This window comes from Guyanagaster necrorhizus (genome assembly GCF_019112545.1).
Source record: "Guyanagaster necrorhizus MCA 3950 unplaced genomic scaffold BT62scaffold_13, whole genome shotgun sequence".
Taxonomy (NCBI): Eukaryota; Fungi; Basidiomycota; class Agaricomycetes; order Agaricales; family Physalacriaceae; genus Guyanagaster; species Guyanagaster necrorhizus.
In genome coordinates this window covers 378006-395188 of record NW_025064892.1, presented here as the reverse complement: position 1 = coordinate 395188, position 17183 = coordinate 378006, and the positions used below count along the sequence as shown (strand labels likewise).

At 50.4% G+C, this 17183-nt stretch overlaps 10 protein-coding genes and 2 non-coding genes across 12 annotated transcripts; 6 read left to right on the top strand and 6 right to left on the bottom strand.

Annotated features, from left to right (window-relative positions):
• Window positions 1-581: 581 nt before the first annotated feature.
• Window positions 582-656, bottom strand: BT62DRAFT_t79. Its single transcript has one exon. It is a non-coding gene; the product is annotated as a tRNA-Ala (tRNA).
• Window positions 657-744: 88 nt separating this feature from the next.
• Window positions 745-3032, bottom strand: BT62DRAFT_1076404 (uncharacterized protein; the record flags this gene model as incomplete). Its single annotated transcript, XM_043179216.1, has 5 exons — window positions 745-1213; window positions 1263-2289; window positions 2326-2356; window positions 2776-2950; window positions 3008-3032. 5 exons carry the CDS (start codon window positions 3030-3032, stop codon window positions 948-950), a joined length of 1524 nt encoding a protein of 507 aa, XP_043039501.1. The 3' UTR covers window positions 745-947.
• A 147-nt stretch (window positions 3033-3179) lies between these two features.
• On the top strand, window positions 3180-3254 carry BT62DRAFT_t80. The gene has a single exon. It is a non-coding gene; the product is annotated as a tRNA-Ala (tRNA).
• Window positions 3255-3417: 163 nt separating this feature from the next.
• On the top strand, window positions 3418-4620 carry BT62DRAFT_895403 (clathrin adaptor, mu subunit; the record flags this gene model as incomplete). Its single annotated transcript, XM_043183221.1, has 2 exons — window positions 3418-4403; window positions 4455-4620. 2 exons carry the CDS (start codon window positions 3418-3420, stop codon window positions 4618-4620), a joined length of 1152 nt encoding a protein of 383 aa, XP_043039500.1.
• Window positions 4621-4912: 292 nt separating this feature from the next.
• BT62DRAFT_1006175 (uncharacterized protein) lies at window positions 4913-6766 on the bottom strand (the record flags this gene model as incomplete). The annotated part of the gene is made up of 8 exons (XM_043177223.1): window positions 4913-5066; window positions 5121-5203; window positions 5262-5363; window positions 5444-5698; window positions 6403-6497; window positions 6548-6567; window positions 6619-6665; window positions 6719-6766. The coding sequence occupies 8 exons, from the start codon at window positions 6764-6766 to the stop codon at window positions 4913-4915; spliced, it is 804 nt and encodes a 267-aa protein (XP_043039499.1).
• A 123-nt stretch (window positions 6767-6889) lies between these two features.
• On the top strand, window positions 6890-7617 carry BT62DRAFT_1006174 (uncharacterized protein; the record flags this gene model as incomplete). Its single annotated transcript, XM_043177222.1, has 6 exons — window positions 6890-6918; window positions 6981-7001; window positions 7098-7245; window positions 7275-7366; window positions 7416-7485; window positions 7540-7617. 6 exons carry the CDS (start codon window positions 6890-6892, stop codon window positions 7615-7617), a joined length of 438 nt encoding a protein of 145 aa, XP_043039498.1.
• An 838-nt stretch (window positions 7618-8455) lies between these two features.
• On the bottom strand, window positions 8456-8791 carry BT62DRAFT_1006173 (uncharacterized protein; the record flags this gene model as incomplete). Its single annotated transcript, XM_043177221.1, has 2 exons — window positions 8456-8577; window positions 8632-8791. The coding sequence occupies 2 exons, from the start codon at window positions 8789-8791 to the stop codon at window positions 8456-8458; spliced, it is 282 nt and encodes a 93-aa protein (XP_043039497.1).
• Window position 8792: 1 nt separating this feature from the next.
• BT62DRAFT_146762 (uncharacterized protein) lies at window positions 8793-11786 on the top strand. The gene is made up of 5 exons (XM_043179851.1): window positions 8793-9506; window positions 9555-9611; window positions 9659-9725; window positions 9779-10564; window positions 10618-11786. The coding sequence occupies exons 1-5, from the start codon at window positions 8887-8889 to the stop codon at window positions 11659-11661; spliced, it is 2574 nt and encodes an 857-aa protein (XP_043039496.1). The 5' UTR covers window positions 8793-8886; the 3' UTR covers window positions 11662-11786.
• A 68-nt stretch (window positions 11787-11854) lies between these two features.
• On the top strand, window positions 11855-13182 carry BT62DRAFT_932338 (SH3-domain-containing protein). Its single transcript, XM_043186342.1, has 5 exons — window positions 11855-12008; window positions 12066-12258; window positions 12313-12561; window positions 12614-12681; window positions 12737-13182. Exons 1-5 carry the CDS (start codon window positions 11950-11952, stop codon window positions 12798-12800), a joined length of 633 nt encoding a protein of 210 aa, XP_043039495.1. The 5' UTR covers window positions 11855-11949; the 3' UTR covers window positions 12801-13182.
• Window positions 13183-13875: 693 nt separating this feature from the next.
• On the bottom strand, window positions 13876-14358 carry BT62DRAFT_932337 (uncharacterized protein). The gene is made up of 2 exons (XM_043186341.1): window positions 14245-14358; window positions 13876-14191 (listed from the first exon to the last, which is right to left on the bottom strand). The coding sequence occupies exons 1-2, from the start codon at window positions 14268-14270 to the stop codon at window positions 13945-13947; spliced, it is 273 nt and encodes a 90-aa protein (XP_043039494.1). The 5' UTR covers window positions 14271-14358; the 3' UTR covers window positions 13876-13944.
• On the bottom strand, window positions 14247-15029 carry BT62DRAFT_146937 (uncharacterized protein). Its single transcript, XM_043179852.1, has 2 exons — window positions 14736-15029; window positions 14247-14687 (listed from the first exon to the last, which is right to left on the bottom strand). The coding sequence occupies exons 1-2, from the start codon at window positions 14916-14918 to the stop codon at window positions 14421-14423; spliced, it is 450 nt and encodes a 149-aa protein (XP_043039493.1). The 5' UTR covers window positions 14919-15029; the 3' UTR covers window positions 14247-14420.
• Window positions 15030-15864: 835 nt separating this feature from the next.
• On the top strand, window positions 15865-17088 carry BT62DRAFT_949947 (ribosomal protein L2; the record flags this gene model as incomplete). The annotated part of the gene is made up of 5 exons (XM_043188128.1): window positions 15865-16144; window positions 16195-16310; window positions 16367-16789; window positions 16846-16987; window positions 17047-17088. Exons 1-5 carry the CDS (start codon window positions 16103-16105, stop codon window positions 17086-17088), a joined length of 765 nt encoding a protein of 254 aa, XP_043039492.1. The 5' UTR covers window positions 15865-16102.
• Window positions 17089-17183: the final 95 nt, after the last annotated feature.

Below are 17183 nucleotides of genomic sequence, written 5' to 3'. Positions count from 1 at the left end.
TCGATTGGAATTGGCAATGGGCACTATGAGATTATGTTCGTTCTTGTCATTGCATGGTAGGTGTATTTCTGGATTCTACACCTGTTCGTGACAAAACTATCTATTTACTTACTCCCATTAACACCTCCATCCACTTGCCTGCCTTGGGGACCAGATAAATTGCTATTGAGTATATCAGTGAAGTAGCGAAGGTAGCGAGGACGTCGGCAAATGTCTGTTCTCAGCAGCACGGGTCTGTGCCAGACGCTTGTGCGTGCCTTCAGGTACATGTTGATGGTGTGGAGTGGGAACAAGGTCTGAGGTTCGAAGGAGCAAGAGTTATCTTTTTACAGTATTGCGGGTCGGTGTCAAAAAATCTAGCGAGAATCGGAAGTCCGAGGAGTATCTTTTATTTCAATTTTATGTCAGTCATTCAAATTGTGCAATAAGGCGCTTATGGGCCTATGCCCCAGACCAGGGGACAAAACTCCGGCCTATCGGTCGATCTGGGTTCCAACTTCCTACTTCCTGTCCTGACTCCTGGAGTCCGGGCTCTCGGGCCAACTAGGTCAAAAACTTCCAACCATAACCACAGTCACAAGTGGACACATTGGGACTTGAACCCAACACCTCCCGCATGCTAAGCGGGCGTGATAAACCATCTACACCATGTGCCCCGAATCTGAGCGCCGTTGTGTCAATAGATGACGCGTAGAATCGAACGGGTCTCAACTTATATACCCCTAATCACCACCCGTCATACACACGTCATAAAGCATCACCAAAGGACGCGACTTGCTCCCAAAGGTACCGCAGCTCTGCATCCAAATATCAAGAGATAGTAATACATCAACACTTCATTTTTGTGTTTCGTTTTATTTGCGGTTAGCAGTGTGAGTATGCATACGACGTAGGAAGTGACACAAGAAAACCAAGGGAAAGCAAAAATAACGACAAAAACAAGTATCCTAATAACCATACGCACCACCGCTTGCTCTACCTTCTTTGCCCCCGATGACGCCAACACCGACGCTAACTGGCACACCGGAGCCAGGTCCACCAGTGACACCGGCACCGACACCTACACCTCCGACAAGAGCACTAAGTCGAGATATCTCTTCCCTTGACGCCACCAGTGCGGACGTGAGTCGCTCGTTCTCCTGGGAAAGAAACTCGACCTTGGCTTGGAGTTGAGCAAGCCAGGCTTTCTTGCGTTGTCGGCATTTTAGTGCAGCTGATGTCAAGGTAAGAGGCGACGCAGGGACTAGAAGCTGTCGACCTACCCTGGCGATTGCGCTCCAGGAAATTCTTGCGCTTTTCCTCCTCCGTCTCGGGCTTTTTCTGCAGCGGTGGCTGCAAGGAATGCTGCTTCTTTTGAGGCTCATAGAAGTCCTCGTCTTCCTCCTCCTCGTCTTCGTCGTCATCGTCATCTATCTTCCTGCCTCGGGTGTTCCTCCTTTTGCCCTCATTGGCATTTTTTCTTTTGGCGCTGCGTCTGTTTTGGTTGGGAGGGGACGACCCGCGGGCTTGAGCCTCTTCGCGCTTCGTAAGCTCCTGGTGGGCCTGCGAGAGAAGGAAAAGACCATTGGCGGCAGTGGTAGCAGCGGTAGACGCGCTATTCAAGTACTCGCCTCCGCCGGTTTCGGAATTCTGTTGTGCGGGGTTATATGGCGCACCATTGAGGGCACCTGTAATGGCGTTGAGGGTGTTAGGCGTGATGGTTGGATTTTGACCATTGACAAGCTGCATAAAAGCCGCAGTGCCGGGTGTCTGTGGGAAGGCGACAGGGCCGCCGACGAGAGGAGTAAGACCGGTCCTGGGAGTAAGGCCAGTACGAGGAGTAAGGCCAGTACGGAAGGAGTTGGGATCGAACTCATTGGGCGGATGGTGCGGCTGTGGACCGGCAAGCATAGCGGGAGAAAGAGGCCCGGCCCGCAAAGAGTTGGCCATGGCAGGTGTGAAGCCTCCCCATTGGTACGCCGCCGGGTCGGACGGCGACGAGATGGATGCAAGAGGCGGCAAAACCGGCTTCTCTTCCACCGGAGGCGACTTGCTCCTCGACTTGTTTGTCCCGGATTTCTCGCTCGATTCCGCTGATGGCGGGTCAGACTCGCCCGACGACGTCTCCTTTCCCTGCCTACCGCTTGACGCTGAGGCCGACGGTCTTGAAAAGCTTTGCTCGAAGGGATTCGGTTCCAGATCAAAATCGGCGCGTTTTTGGCGTGGTGAGGCCGAGCGAGGTTGTGAGGCGGGCGACATGCTGGGACAAAGGGCGGTGACGCACTGGGTTGGGGTGGGAAGATGACGAAACTTGACGTAGTTTCAGCCTGATTTATTATATCATACCATCTGTGTGTCACTGTTTGTTTCTCCCGCTCTAGACCAACCAGTCATCAGCGGAATTCCTACTCCGGAAATCCCACCATATCCACCCCAATCGCGTATACTACCTGCTTATCGCGACCTGTTGGATGCAATTGAGGACCCGAATTCTCCTGCGAAACAATAAATCTCGTTTCTGAATACCGGCGTTCCCAGGACTCAGTGCCGAACGACCTAATGCTTTCCTGCACAGTCTCGGACAGAAACCTCTGTGGTCCCCTTTAACCCACCTAGTCGCCAATAATTTCTACAGACACAAAATGGAGTGAACCTTGTACATGGATTGTTTTGAAATTTAATATCCTCTTTTCAATAAAGTTCAATGCCAAGTACCGCATCCTCCTCACCCACCCATATTCCTTGTCACACCGGATGTGGTCTTTCACCCGTTAATTTTCAGGAGATCCTTCTTACAACGCCTGGCCAGTGATTTCACTCGGTTCTTGGATTTTCCCGCGTGGTTTTCCAACATTGGTATAGTAATCGCCTTCTTTGTTTCGGCACTTTCGAAGGAAGTCTTCGTCCATCATCGACATCAATGCACGCGTTTTGTAATTGGCTTCCTTGATGTACGAGCTCTTCATGCTGTCTGTCGCGAGCCGTGATACATGATGTGTCAGTCTCATTAGTTCTTGTCAACACATACCTGTGCCTTTCAATAGGTGCATCATTTAGTTCACCATTCATCCATAGAGCATATCAATGATTTATTTACCTGGCGATTTTCCTAGGCGTCTGGATGTGAAAGTGTCTTTTGTTGTGACTACTAGTTCATTTAAATACTATTCATAGGCAACTAAGGTAAACCATACCATGTAGGGTACGTGGTGTAGATGGTTTATCATGCCTGCTTAGCATGCGGGAGGTGTTGGGTTCAAGTCCCAATATGTCCGTCTATTTTGCCGTCAGTTTCAGCTCCTGATTTTATCGTATCAGCTTGGTGATGGCTGTTGACGGCTTCCTTTCATACCACCACATTCACCAGCTGCAGTTTCACGTTCTGAGTATGTGAACAATTTTTATTTTTCCATCTTCTCAGCTGAGTGCGAGACAGGGATGCCTCTTGATGCCCTCATTATTCTGGATCCTATAAGACCAATAGTGGGGAGCGGACCGTTGTTGGAAATTGATGAAAGTGATGAGGATCCTGTGGGTATCACACCAACAGGAACGGCTGCGCACGTACGGTGGAACGACCTGAGGCTGGTCTGTGCGTTGTCGCCGCCGACAGACCCTCTTGTCGGATTCGCGTTTCTTCGCGCCTTCATCGACGTGCTCACGAGTTATTTTGGACCAAACACGTCGGCGGCGACGATACGCGACAACTTTGACATCGTCTACGAACTCCTGGCTGAGGCTCTCGACGCAGGTCATCCGCTCACAACCTCCCCCAATGCGCTGAAGGACATTGTCATCCCACCTTCCCTGCTTTCTTCTCTGCTTCCAACATCTACCACCCTACCGAAACCATTTTCATCTCCAATTCCATGGCGTCGCGCACCGCCAGTTCGACATTCATCAAATGAGATTTATTTTGACCTCGTCGAGTCACTAGACGGAGTTATCAGCCGCTCAGGGCATGCAACGAAACTCATCACGACGGGCGTGCTCCGAGTGAATGCGCTACTATCTGGCACCCCAGACTGTTTGTTGACCTTCACGAATCCTAACCTGATAACACAGCCATCCTTTCACCCATGCGTCCGCCTCGCTCGTTGGTCAGCGAACCGCTCACTTTCATTCGTACCGCCTGATGGCCGCTTTGTGCTTATGGACTATGAAGTCGTTACACCGCCTGCGCTCCCCTTGAGCGTCAAGATCCACGTCAACATGGAGGAAGGCAAGGCGGAGATTACCCTGACACCTCATCTTCCACTCGAGTCTCTTCTTCTCTCTCTTCCCCTTGGAAACGTTTCTGGTCTGCGTGCGACTGGTGCACCTTGGTCGTGGGACTCTCAAGCTCGCAGGCTTAAGTGGGACATCCATTCTCCACCTAAAAATTCAAGATATGTGTTGAATGCGGCCTTTACTGCGGATAAAAGGTGCGATCTCCAGTCTTGCATTCCGTGCGATGCTCATCATGAGCGATCTAGTGTTCGCTTAACGCATGTACTCACCACTTCCTTCATTATTGCGAACGTCGCGAACGGTTCGACCTTCTCTGGATTACGGGTCGGAAAATTTTCTGTGAGCGAAGAGTACATGCCCTACAAAGGTGTGAGGGGACGTGCAGAAGGCAAGATCGAGTGGCGATGGTAAAGAGACGAGGCTACATCTTTGTACGGGCAACATCTCTGGCCGTACGACCACCAGAATGCCGCCAACCGTCAGCATGGCGCTACATCGGTCAGAGCTGCACTATCGTCAGAGTCATTCAGTGGAAAGATGCATGAACATTTAGAGTTTCAGGAAGAAGGGATGACAATGTTCGTATTTTCGCCTCATGTTTGCGATCAAGCTCGAGGATTTGAAAATTTGTTCACACTCGTCTGCACCTTAAAAACGAGATGCTAATCAAACGTTTCCTTCCGAAACAACACGCCCTGTTCAGTTACCCTGACAGCATCCATGCAACTTCTGCCGGTTCCAATGAGGATTGTGCCCTCGCGGACTCATATATGACTTTCCATTTTACGGGTTGAGATGACGGCACGCTGATGCGAATTAGATCGAGCACTCCTTGCTCAACCCCGATAGAAATGCCGCTGAATCGATGAGTTCAGAATGTACCACTCCCTTCTTTGGACCTGATATTATACTTGCAGACACCGAAGTCAACGATATAACCATAAGTATGCTCATTTGTTGATTGACTGAACGTTTTTCGGAGCGTCGTATGGATCTAAACTGAAAGATCACAAATATTGCCTGAGAGGACTTTCCGTGATATGCGGATTCACTTTTGTGTTGAGGATACCATAACACCTAGGCCTCCAAATTGGGACCCGAGCACGTCTCCAAAACGTGTTTCGTTTTCCCTGTTGCTTTGTCCCGGTCCAATTCTGTTACAGATTCTTTCGATTAAAGTTGACATAGTGGGGGAGTCGCCTTATTGCCTCCAATCGTCTGGGTTCGTTCTTACGGGACGAGTGATGGAGTACAGCACTGAGTCAGGGGGGACGGTGGTAGATGGTCTGGGTTGGTTGACGAAGACGTTTGCAGGGGCAGGAACAGTTCGTACATCGTCTGGAGTACGGGGCCTGCTGGGGGCTCCATATGGTGGGGGCGGAGTGTCCAGAGAGGGGAGTTCCTCGGTGATGTCAGTGGTAACAGGAAGGAGGGAAACATTGGGCTGTTCCTCCACGGGGTTGGCGGTGGACTCGGAACTCCTGTGAGACTACCGAAAAGTCATGACGGGTAATATCCCCAAGAAGGTGGTACGTTCGGATGGTCGTTTGGCAATCAACTTTACAGTACTTCCTTCGATGCAGGCATGCAGCTGTCAGCCATAGAGCGTACAATGAACCCAAGTAATGCCAGATTGTGCCAGAGTGACCGTCTATCCATTATACTGATGGTAAGCGTACCCCGCACGGCCTTCCTCTTTACTTATATAACGCCCTGACATAGATCTCAGATTCTAGTTTCTACCTGAAGGAATGCGCTGCTGCGGAATCGACTCTTCTCCTATGGCTCTTGAGGTGTGTCCTTTCGGCGTCTTTTATCTCTGGTTGGCGAGCCGTCTCAGCTAAGAATCCTCTTTCACTTGATAACCTGAAATTGGAGTCACAATCCAGGTCGCCTCTCGGCTTATTCCCATCACCGCATTTTATGACTATGCTGTGACGTATGCCTCAACGCATATACATACTTCCCGGTGTGTATAAATGGCGTGTGTATCACCCAAATGCTCTTTCTTTCCTTCCCCCACTATCTCCTGCTTTCTCTTCCTTCGTGGGCCCTCACACGTAATACGTTGGCCTAAGAGGCGTTTGGACTGTCACATATGGGCCTGTCATCCGTTTCGTTCGGTCCGAATGAAAGCTAACGATGCTGCTACTGTTCTTGCTCCTGCGCTCTAACAATATAGCCACGCTGTACCATTCGGAATGTCGGGATGCCAGCATGCGGGGCTCTTGGAGATAAGCCTTGATTCAATCTTTTCCCAGTCTCGCTGTCTTTATAAGGATCACCCTCTGGAGTGGTGATGAATAATCTTCACGGTTTGGCTTGTCCACACACTTACGATCTATCTGTTCGTACCACCTGGAAGAAGTTCTCGAAATGTTCTGCGTCTTCCTTGGACGCATCTATCACCTTTCTGGTGTTTGCCGTTGGCGGATGCAATGCTTCGCATATTTGTACTGTGCGGCTGGAATGCAAGAGCTTGACCTTCTCGCCCTTGTTTCAGACCTACCTCCGTAACCTTTAGTTCCTGTCGAAAATCGGCATTCGGGACGGACATGCCTGATAACAAGGGCTGGAAGAGAATCAATCAGCGCCCAAGAGTTCTCGCATCATTCCTCCAGCTCGCAAATTATTGTTTTAGGAAGAATACTTCTGACCAGAAGAGAGCTTCAGCCGTTCCATGAGCCTCCTGGATGGTGGCAGTCGAAGGTGTGCAGCAAGAACATACTATATCAATCTTCGTGCTGACTACTTTTTGTTTACCTCACTAGCACGCTTGAGACTCGCGATCGGTGAGCGGCAAATGTTCGGGATGTATTGAAAAAACCTTGACAAGCCTAGCCTAGGACTTCGCCAGTGGAAACACAAGATTTCTGACCGGATCAGAGCTTTGTCTCGCAGACGCCTAAGCGTCTTCCCTCAAGTAGATCCGGACAATTAGGCCTGCTTCTCACGTCCTCGTCCGGTTTACAAGGGAAGGATCTGGCCACATCTGGGAGACTTGGCCTGTACCCTAAAGACGCGACGCATGGTGGCGTAACAATGGTAGATCACGATATGACAAGAACATCGTTGGCTGTATTCCTTTCGGCGTCCTATTGAGACGCATACGTGCAAGGGGAGATACACATGTCGGAACTAGGGCAACCGACATAAGGTGAGATCAATAAGGTTCGAGTTTGCGCGATGTTAATGTTCTGTCTTAGGCTGACATATAAGAGATTCATTACGGCAGGAGCTTCTAGTGGTTGGGCGAGCTTCTTTTCGACATTTACAGTGCCTACTGGTCTATTGCTTCACTTCTTACTATGACGACTAATGCGGCGACAGGCTGGGGTGACAGTTCATTTCGACGATGGGTCCTTACAGCCGTTGATCTCCTTGCCTCGTGTCTCCGCAGTCTGTTAGGCGCCAGGTTGTAATGCCGGAGATTCGGTGCGAAGAAGAGGTATGTACTGGTTTTCTTTCAAAAAATATCTGGTCCAAATGGAAAATCCACTGTCATCGCTGAAACAACGCAGGCAATCTGTCGTACTGTTCCGGATGGTGCAAAAGCCAGATATGCATATCAGAAGAACAAGAAACTGGTTTCTGCATGTTGATTCGGCAACTGTGATCTAGGGGGCGTATGACTTGTTCTAACCTATATGATATATGCTCTTTTTCGACTACTTTGACTGGACCTTACGTGGCTGGGCTGTTGCTGAACGACGTCTGTGGACTTTCCTGCTTTCTGTTACATAAGTCTGTCCAAAAATAAGCGTCGACTTTTGCTTCGGACCCTTGTCTGTGCTGGGCCTAAAAAACCGGTTAGACGGAGAGAGGAAGCCTGGAATGTATAGCGAGGGGTGCCAACCCGCAAAAGGTGGTATGTTTTCTGAATAGTACCGCTCGATCATTCTATTGTCTCCGTGGATGACTGAATTCGGGGCCGACGAGACGAAAAAAAAAGGCAGGGACGAGGGACGGAAAGCAAAATTGCATTGTCGACTGAATGGGAGGGAATACTGACACATGAGCACGACACAAAGGGGGGTAGATGGGAACGAATGAGTGAGAAATGATTTATATATGGATGGTAATTGATGGACGTTCCAGAGGATTGGGCTGTTGCCCTGAGGATGATGGGACGATAATTATGATACATAACTGATTTGAAGCAATCGGAAGACGATGACTTGACACGATCTGAAAATGGCCGAGAAGAAAGGAAATCCGATCCTAACTTCGATTCCGGCAAAAGCAGTTAAACGGTCGACATGACCACGAGCACCGACGTAGAGTCCGCCGCTGGCGACGATGGCGAGAGCCCCTTGGCATCGTAGTGGGCGACGAGAACAGCCCCTACGGGAGTCTCCGCCATTGTGCCTGAAGCGGAGTCTTAATATCACACGGCCTTGTGTTGTTTACCCACCAACGGACGATTCGAATATCTGGCTCGCGGGGGGATCCCTTGGCTTGGAGATTTCAGGAAAGACTGCGGATTAGCTGACGGGAATCCTTTACGACGGGCAGCACGACGAGCACGACAGCGCCAACATAGGAGCACTGCGCAACGCCGGCAAGGAGCTGGCAACGCCATCTTTTCTCGAGAATCGAGCCGCGAAGCAGACCTCTGGTACCGGTTTCAATTTGGATACAGTCGTGAGCGTATATCCCTTCCAACCATTCTAGCCAATGATACATCTCGATCATAATCACCACCCGTCTCCCCTTTCCCCCCACCAAAAGAATCTTATCCTCCCTACTGACCACAAAATACTTGCCTGGTCGGATGACCATCCCCCCATTCACGACTTTATTCCCGACGCCACCACTCTTGACCACCAACCTCCACCACCTCCACCACCTCCACCACCGCCGCCACCGACCGTGCCCTCCACAGAGGCTCTGGACGACAACAGCTCTTCCCTCCCCTCAGAGCCCAAGATACCAGCATCGTCGCCACCGGAAGACAAAGTCACCGTAGAAGACAAGTCCTCGCGCCAGTCAACGCCATTGAGCGAGCTCTCGCCGCCGCCCGATGACTTTGAGGCATCCGATGGACCGGCACCGGCAGTGAAGGAGGAGGGGGACGGTGCAGGGTCTTCTTCTGCTGCCAACCAGAATGATCTCACTGAGCCTCAAGCGTCCGATGCAGCTTTGCAGCTGAACGGCCTGGCCTCCTCACCCACCAGTCGCAGCACACCCTCCTTTGATTCAATACCGACGCCCTCCGGTTCTGCTTCTCTTTCCACTTCTCTTTCTGGCGATATAAAGGTCATCTCGATACTGGAACTCAACACTGAGCTCCTAAAGTCAGTTCTCTGCTTATTATATCCGCATATACTCACCGAAATTTGTAGAGTTTGCATGGAATTCCAAGGACGAGGTATTACAATAACCGACGCCAGATACCATCAGTGCGTTGCATCCTTTGCTTTATAAGGTCGCATCTCATGTACCCCAGATACTCCACACGTCTTCAGTCAAACCTTACGTGGTTGGCAGCAGCTGCAGATCAGAGCCGCCAAGGGGTATGCCATCATCATTCTTAGCCAGGTGTATGCGTTCTCACGGCCTTTTACAGAATCAAAATAGCATGCAATTACCCACAATGGATCCCCCTTCAGCAAATGATCTCGTTCCCATTACCCGTATTCAACAAATATACGCAGAGTTGCCCACCTTATTTTCCAAAGACATCGCAAGGAGACAGCAGATGCTTGCGCAACAGAACGCGGTATCAGTTCCGAATAATTTAAAACGAGACCGATCAGAGGATGCACTCGGGGACATGATGAACAAACGTAGGGATACTGGTGAGAGCAAGGGCATGATGCGACCTCCATCAGGGCCGCCAAGTGTCAATCAGAACCCCTTCCCTATGACGAACGGTACCCAACTCCAAGCCACCCCTTCCCTTCCCTTATCTGATCCTTCGCTTGCGACGACCCCTGGTCTGGCAAATATTAATGCCTCCGAGGTAGCTGCCGCGAACCGGGAACGTGTTCGACAGGCGCAAATACGGGCAGCTCAGTTGCAGCAACAACAGCAGCAACAACAACAACAACAGCAGCAGCAGCAACAGCAGCAGCAGCAAGCAGCCCGACAAATGTCGCCGCCTTCCTCTACGCCTGTCCCACCTAATCCTATGCAACAACCACAGCAGATGATGCCAAACGCCGTCGCGGGACCTTCGAATCTTTCCGCGAACGGCAACAACCCCTTGGCCTCGATGCCGCCCCAATTCCAACAAGCCTATAATATGCTCCAAAATCCTCAGCACCCATTCACGCAATACATGATCCGCAATGTCTCCAACTTCACGCAAATGTCCATGCAGCAACAGTTGCAGCGGATGATCATAGCACAGGTCAGTAATCCTCCCCATTTCGTCGTGCAAACTCACTGTTTCATTTACTGTAGAATGCTATGCAAGCCAAGCAACAGGAGCATCAGAACCAGCGAAGTGCTGGACAGATGCAGCAGCAGATGACTGGAATGCCAAATCCAATGCAAGCTAATGGTCCGATGCCGGGTGGACCGTTTCCGGGACAGGCCAGTCCAGTTTCACCTCAGGCACAGGCATCTCAAATGGTGAATCCTATGGGAATGGGCCCCGGAATGATGAATTCACCGCAGATTCCGGGGGGGATGAATATGAATAATATGAATCTACATCAGCGGCAGTTCATGCTCATGCAGCAGCAGCAGCAGCAGCAGCAACAGCAACAGCAACAGCAACAGCAGCAACAGCAGCAGCAGCAGCAACAACAGCAACAGCAACAACGCCTTAACATGCAGCAGCAGCAAGCCATGTTACAGGAGCGATTTCGGATGGAGCAAGAGCGGATGGGCCAACAAAGGCTACAGGCACAGCAGCAGCAGATTAACAATTCACCACATGTAGGCTCTCCGTTGACTCTTCCCGGTGGCGGCAATGACAATTTTCCCGCGCTGCGTTCAAATTCCACGATACCGGGGATCGCACGGAGTACAAGGTCCCCTTCGGATGGCGCCCCTTCACCTATGACGCCACGGATAACGCAGAGGGGTGTGTCGGTGGGACAGGAAGACTTCCAGAGGATGATGATGCAGCAGCAACAGCAACAGCAGCAGAATCAACAGCGAGGGATGCAGCAGGGATTCAACCCTCAGCAGATGCAGCAGCAACAGCCGACACATTGGCAGCAGCAGATGGGAGGGCATAACCAGGGCTTTGGGATGTCGCGACCACCGAGCGCTGGATTTGGTGTGCCGTCTCCACCTGGTGGTGGTGGTAATTGGCAGCAGGGAGGTGGTGGGTCATACCCCTTTGCGCCATCACCAGGATCCCATTCTGATCTGGCCCATACCCCTCGACATATGTCAGCGACACCAATACCTCAGCAGATGCATTCTCAAAATAACACACCGACTGTGGAGCCTCCCCTCCCGACTGACCTCGACTTGTTCAACTGGGCGCAGTAACGCTATGCTTTTTACCCCCTTCGTTCATGATTTTATCTGTTTTTTATCACGTCTGTCGTTTTATTATCCTGTTCAGATGATCCCCACTCTTTTTGAGTGTTCTATTCTTACCTACGGTATCCTTGTTCCCTTTTTTTCAAACTTGTCATCGTTTACTGCTGTGCGTAGTCCGGATCTGTACGTATAAATGTAAATGCGTGTAGAGAACATACTGTGATAAAGCCGGGTTCGACGGGTTGATCGACGATTGATGGTAATCGCTCTTGTCAAATACTTGCCAGAATCGACATGGTGTTTTCGAATCTCCCTCACCACGAGAAGGATGCGTTCTTTTCACTGCTGGATGAGTACGATTCCAGGACGGGTCGCTGAGGATAAGGAGAATGCTGACCAGTGGCGTCTAGGTACTTTCAGTCTCGACCGCAGCTTGCCTCTGCGTTGTCTGGCAACGGTGCATCGGAGGACAGTACAAGCACCTCGATAGGACGAGTAGCAGCTGCAGCACATGCCTTTGGGTCGAATCTGCCTGCTCCGCCGCACCGGTCGCCTGCAAGTCCTCCGCCAGACCGGGCGCTTGCAGGCCTCGTGTCGAGCAAGGTGCGTCAAGCTGCGCTTCGTTATCCATCCATCTCCAACTGGAATCCGTGTTAGACGTTTGGAAATGTCGATACCACGTCCAAGGTATCCATGCTTTCCTCGTCGCTCAAGTCCAAATCGCTCGCGCCGCCTCCCAAGACCTATGCTTCCCCTCCCCCGCCCGCCTTTGCACCCAAGAAGAACGCCTTTGCACCGCCACCTGTGCGACATGCACCACCGCCAGAGCCAGAGCCGGAACCGGAACCAGAACCAGAGACACCATCAGGCGAATGGGCAGAGGCATTGTATGACTATGATTCTGCGGTAGGCTACCCCGCTCGGCATATTGGCTCATTGCTAATCCCTGCACGCACAGGAAACGGGAGACTTGAAGATACGTGCCAGCCAGCGGATCCTGGTTACCGAGAAGAGCTCTGCGGACTGGTGAGCATGGATCACGAATCTGCATGTGCCGCTGATTTGATTCGTTTTCTGATAGGTGGATGGGGGAAGTAGATGGAAGGACGGGGTTGTTCCCTGCCTCGTACGTCAAGCTTTTGTAGGACTATTGATAGACAATGGATACAACGTGGGTTTGAGAGCCTGCCCAAGATTTTCGCGTGCCGGCCACCTCCTTATTATGTATGTTCCAATGCTATAACACCTGACAATCTACATGCACTATCATTGATTAATTCAATTTCGTTCGAGACAGGTTAACACGTCCTGTTGTCCCCCTTTATTACCTCTCCGCGTATTCTTTCAGTGTGCGTTCTTTCAGCGGCGGCGGTGGCGACGAGTAGGACGCCTTGTGTTTGTTCTTCCCTGAGGTTGTTCGGTTTGACGTCCAGACGCGTTTTTCAATATGAGTCGTAGAATGGATTGACGTGCAATTGTTTCAGTGAATCCCGCAGACAGTCTAGGCCAGGAGCGCGAGTGTGCAAGTCTGACAGCGAGGCGTGGAGATCTCTTCTACATAATGATATATGTGCCAGGGACAAGCAGAAATGCCTCTTTATTCCAAATCTTGATGCAGCACGGTACCTTGTTGGTTGAAAGTGCGGGTCCGAATGTACCCGAGAAGGATGCCGTCGATACAGATGGTGCCTCATCTTACAAACGTATCTGCATCATACCACATTCAATGTCCTAGCAGCACATAGAAACCTAATCTCGATGTTCTGCCGAGATATCCGAACTTGGCGAATCGAAAAGGCATACTCGGTAGAGAATTTTGGAGCATTCCGTACACTCATTCAATTACAGAACCTACAATGGCTCACAGGCAGGCTCATCCTCATCGCCCTCGCCATACATATCAACATCGTACCAGAATGCAATCATCCTCCCTATCTCCCTGGAATCTGGCAGAAAGGTCATCTGAAATGATCAACCTTCCATAGTCCCAGTCTGCACCTGTCAGCGGTATGTATCCAAAGCAGGACTCGGAACCCCTGCACCATTCGCCCGGGAATAGGGAATACGACAAGGGATGCTTCCAAGTACCGTCGGGAAGTCTGTCCTAACCAGCGTCGTCCATGATACTCGGTCTGTGGATGGTTGAGCAAAAACCCAAGTGCTGACTCGTAACTGACCTCGCGAGAAACTTTGCAAGTCCCGATGCCTTATCTGCGTCAAGAAGGAAAATCTTATTCGATTGGTAATATTCTCGCCTTTTGGTGCGTGCTGTGTCGAGATGATTTGCGCCTATGTCTTCCAGCCCGACTCGGGGTCAATATCTGCCCATGGGCGTGGGATGTTTCCAATGTCTGGCATATGGTAGCCCCAGTCGTAACGGATGACAAAAGAAACCGAGGAAGACTTGGAGCTGTAGCCTACGTACCGAGAGTGCTCAACTAGGGTGAGCGGGTCTTGGCTTTCATGGTAGGCGATCCAGCCACTTTGTGAGCGGGGTTTACCACGGACATGAACTTTCGCAATCTTTTGGGGTAAGGTGAGCATGGAGAACTTGTCACGGTGCTAATGATACAACCTTCCAGACACCAGGTCGAGCTGCAACTCGGTACATCCATCCCTCCGACGATCGTTGCCGACCCCGTTGGCTTGCGCGCAGCTCGTCCGGGTTGTCGCGCTTCACGTTTTTCATTCCGCTTACGATACATGGAAGTTCGTCCCAGAGCATTTCACTTGGAGAGAGCAGATTAGAGATGTTCGTTCTGCGATTAACAGTTCAACATACCTGAGACTATGGAAAAGCTGGATTTTAGAGGTCGAACATAGACCGGTTCCGCGTCGCACCAGGCTGGGTTGAAGAAATAGTTTTCGTTTTGTCCCGCCTTATCCGTAGAGACGATCTGTGCAGGATGGGCCCTATCAGACGTCGTTTTCTCAACGTAAGATCCCCAATCGAGTGTTTTAAACCAGTCAAGATCTTTGAAAATCTCGCATCCGTCTTTGCACAGGGTTTTCCAGTTTTCCTTTTGGCAAAACTTTGAAACGGTAAGCTAAATCATCTATCTTTGTGGATGATAACTGACCTCTCTATAGTACGATATCCTAAGGCATCCCGTGTATCTCAGCAGAGGAGGCATGTCCCTGCTCCCTTTCTTCCCGCAGTTTGCACAACGCACGTAATCGTCAAGCGAGGCCTGTTCTTCCATGATTTCGCTGATTCTGTAACAGTGTATCGAGATCGTATGGTAAGACCTGTAACATAGCATACGTCTTAGACTTTGCGACTCACAGCCTCAGTGGTTACCTTGAGTTTTGCCGGTTCACGGACACGCATGATGACGTGCTCTCCTAGACAGAAGGATCGCTCTGGATACAGCACAGCGATGGTATGACCTGGCTGAAGAGACTCGACGTCAATCTGGTCTTCGAGGAAAATCAGAATGACGGGTAGCTCTGACTGGCCGGTATACAAGACTTCGACGACTAGCATTAGGAATGGACTGCGAGCCCTAACAGATTCGATCTGCCCAGAGTAACACCAATCCTGGCAGCGGCGGGGAGACCCTCCTTGATGAAAATAATACCTTGACGTCGAGTCGCCCCCAAACGGGAGTTCATTGAAAGACACGAATACTTTTTTATTTCGGAAATCGCATGGATAGATCCTTTGTCGTTCTTCGTCTTTTCTGTGAGATAGTAGGACATCTCGAAGCCGTATCCTTTTCTTCGTGAAAAGAAGATGGGTGAAAATGTGAAAGGAGACTACATGCACGTGATCGTTGCTGGTGGAATTGAGAGATTACATCTGATCATGAGTTGTGTACTCCTTGCGCATTCTGATTCACGTTAGGGAAGATCACTTTCAAACTGGTAGAGCTTAATCACAGGGCTAGCAAAATGTTAATGCAGATCTGCATGGAATTTATTCCGGTCAATAAATTCATATATCAGAAGAGCCCAGATATTATTCAGCGGCTGTGATTATAGTTATATTAGACCATACGTTGAATGTTGAAAATTCAACACTCGACTTTAAGGTCAACTCCAATAAAGCGACGCGAAGATAGGCATTGGTTGAGCATGTGATATATCGACAAGACAAAATTCGCACTCATGATTGAACGTTTGAACTTCGAGTTGTGAGCGCTGCTTATGTAAAGCAGTGCTCTGTTTGTCTGTGTGTTTGTCCCTTCAATAGGCCAAGTGTGAGCTCAACGCCAATCCCCTCAAGAACAATGTGAGTACGATCCCCAGATGTTGAATCCTCTCCGAATAGCCTTCTCGATGTCGATATGTACTTTCTGTGCCAAATCAGCACAGAAAACCGTCCATTTTGAGATGGATGGCAACACTTCAAACTGGATGGACCGGACCCGCGACATCGAATTTTTTCGTCTTCTGCGATACCCTTCTTCAGACGCTTACATATCTCTTTCTTGCAGAATAAACCATGGGTCGGGTCATTAGGGCACAGAGGCGCTCGCACGCCATCGTACGTCGATTTGTACTCTATCGGAGTGTCGTTTACATTTATGTCGCCAGTTCAAAGCGCACACTCGTCTTAACAAGGCTCCCGCCCGCCTTCGTGCGCTCGACTTTGCGGAACGTAATGGGTACGTTCGTGGAATCGTAAAGGAGATCATCCACGACTCTGGCCGGTGCGTTAACCTACTTTTAAAATTTTTCCTAGGCTGACATTCCCATTCTCTTACAGCGGTGCCCCCCTCGCCCGAGTCGTTTTCCGCGACCCTTACCGCTACAAACTCCAAAAAGAGACCTTCATCGCCACTGAAGGCCTCCACACTGGTGCTTTCGTCTACTGCGGCAAAAAGGCCACTCTGGCTGTCGGAAACATTCTCCCTATCGGACAATGTCCTGAAGGTACCATTGTCTGTAACATCGAGGAGAAGGTTGGTGACCGTGGTGCCCTCGCACGTACATCCGGCAATTACGCAACCGTCATTGGACACCAGCCTGATGAGAACAAGACCCGTATAAGGTTGCCGAGTGGTGCGAAGAAGACGATCTCTGGGGGTGCTCGTGCCACCGTCGGTATTGTCGCTGGTGGTGGACGTATTGACAAGCCTCTCCTCAAGGCCGGCCGGGCATACCACAAATACAAGGCCAAGCGTTACAAGTGCGCTCTCATCATTTTTTGGAAGATAATTTACTCATTTTTTGTACCTTCTTTAGCTGGCCCCGTACTCGTGGTGTTGCTATGAATCCTGTGGACCATCCTCATGGTGGTGGTAATCACCAGCACATCGGAAAAGCCTCGACGATCGCCCGTTCCGCTGTTCCTGGACAGAAAGTCGGTCTTATTGCTGCTCGTCGGGTACGCTCTTTTCAGTCTTTGTATACTTCCCTTCTTGTTCCTGATGGCATCTTCAATAGACTGGTCTCCTGCGTGGTACAGTCAAGGTCAAGGATGTTTAAGTCGATACACTATTATTACATTGTTGTCTTCGCATATCTCCCACCATGCGCAAAATTTGTGTGCACTATCACGTATGCCATATCATGTCCGATCT

Coding starts and splice junctions, on each gene's coding strand:
- BT62DRAFT_146937 (XM_043179852.1), bottom strand. CDS start 14,918: ATGCTATGTTACAGGTCTTACCATACGATCTCGATACACTGTTACAGA. Junction 14,688..14,735: donor GGATATCGTACTATAGAGAG/GTCAGTTATCAT, acceptor ACCGTTTCAAAG/TTTTGCCAAAAGGAAAACTG.
- BT62DRAFT_932337 (XM_043186341.1), bottom strand. CDS start 14,270: ATGGATGTACCGAGTTGCAGCTCGAC. Junction 14,192..14,244: donor GTACCGAGTTGCAGCTCGAC/CTGGTGTCTGGA, acceptor CTCCATGCTCAC/CTTACCCCAAAAGATTGCGA.
- BT62DRAFT_146762 (XM_043179851.1), top strand. CDS start 8,887: ATGATACATCTCGATCATAATCACCACCCGTCTCCCCTTTCCCCCCAC. Junction 9,612..9,658: donor ACCGACGCCAGATACCATCA/GTGCGTTGCATC, acceptor CATGTACCCCAG/ATACTCCACACGTCTTCAGT. Junction 9,726..9,778: donor CAGATCAGAGCCGCCAAGGG/GTATGCCATCAT, acceptor GGCCTTTTACAG/AATCAAAATAGCATGCAATT.
- BT62DRAFT_932338 (XM_043186342.1), top strand. CDS start 11,950: ATGGTGTTTTCGAATCTCCCTCACCACGAGAAGGATGCGTTCTTTTCA. Junction 12,009..12,065: donor TTCTTTTCACTGCTGGATGA/GTACGATTCCAG, acceptor AGTGGCGTCTAG/GTACTTTCAGTCTCGACCGC. Junction 12,682..12,736: donor GAGAAGAGCTCTGCGGACTG/GTGAGCATGGAT, acceptor GTTTTCTGATAG/GTGGATGGGGGAAGTAGATG.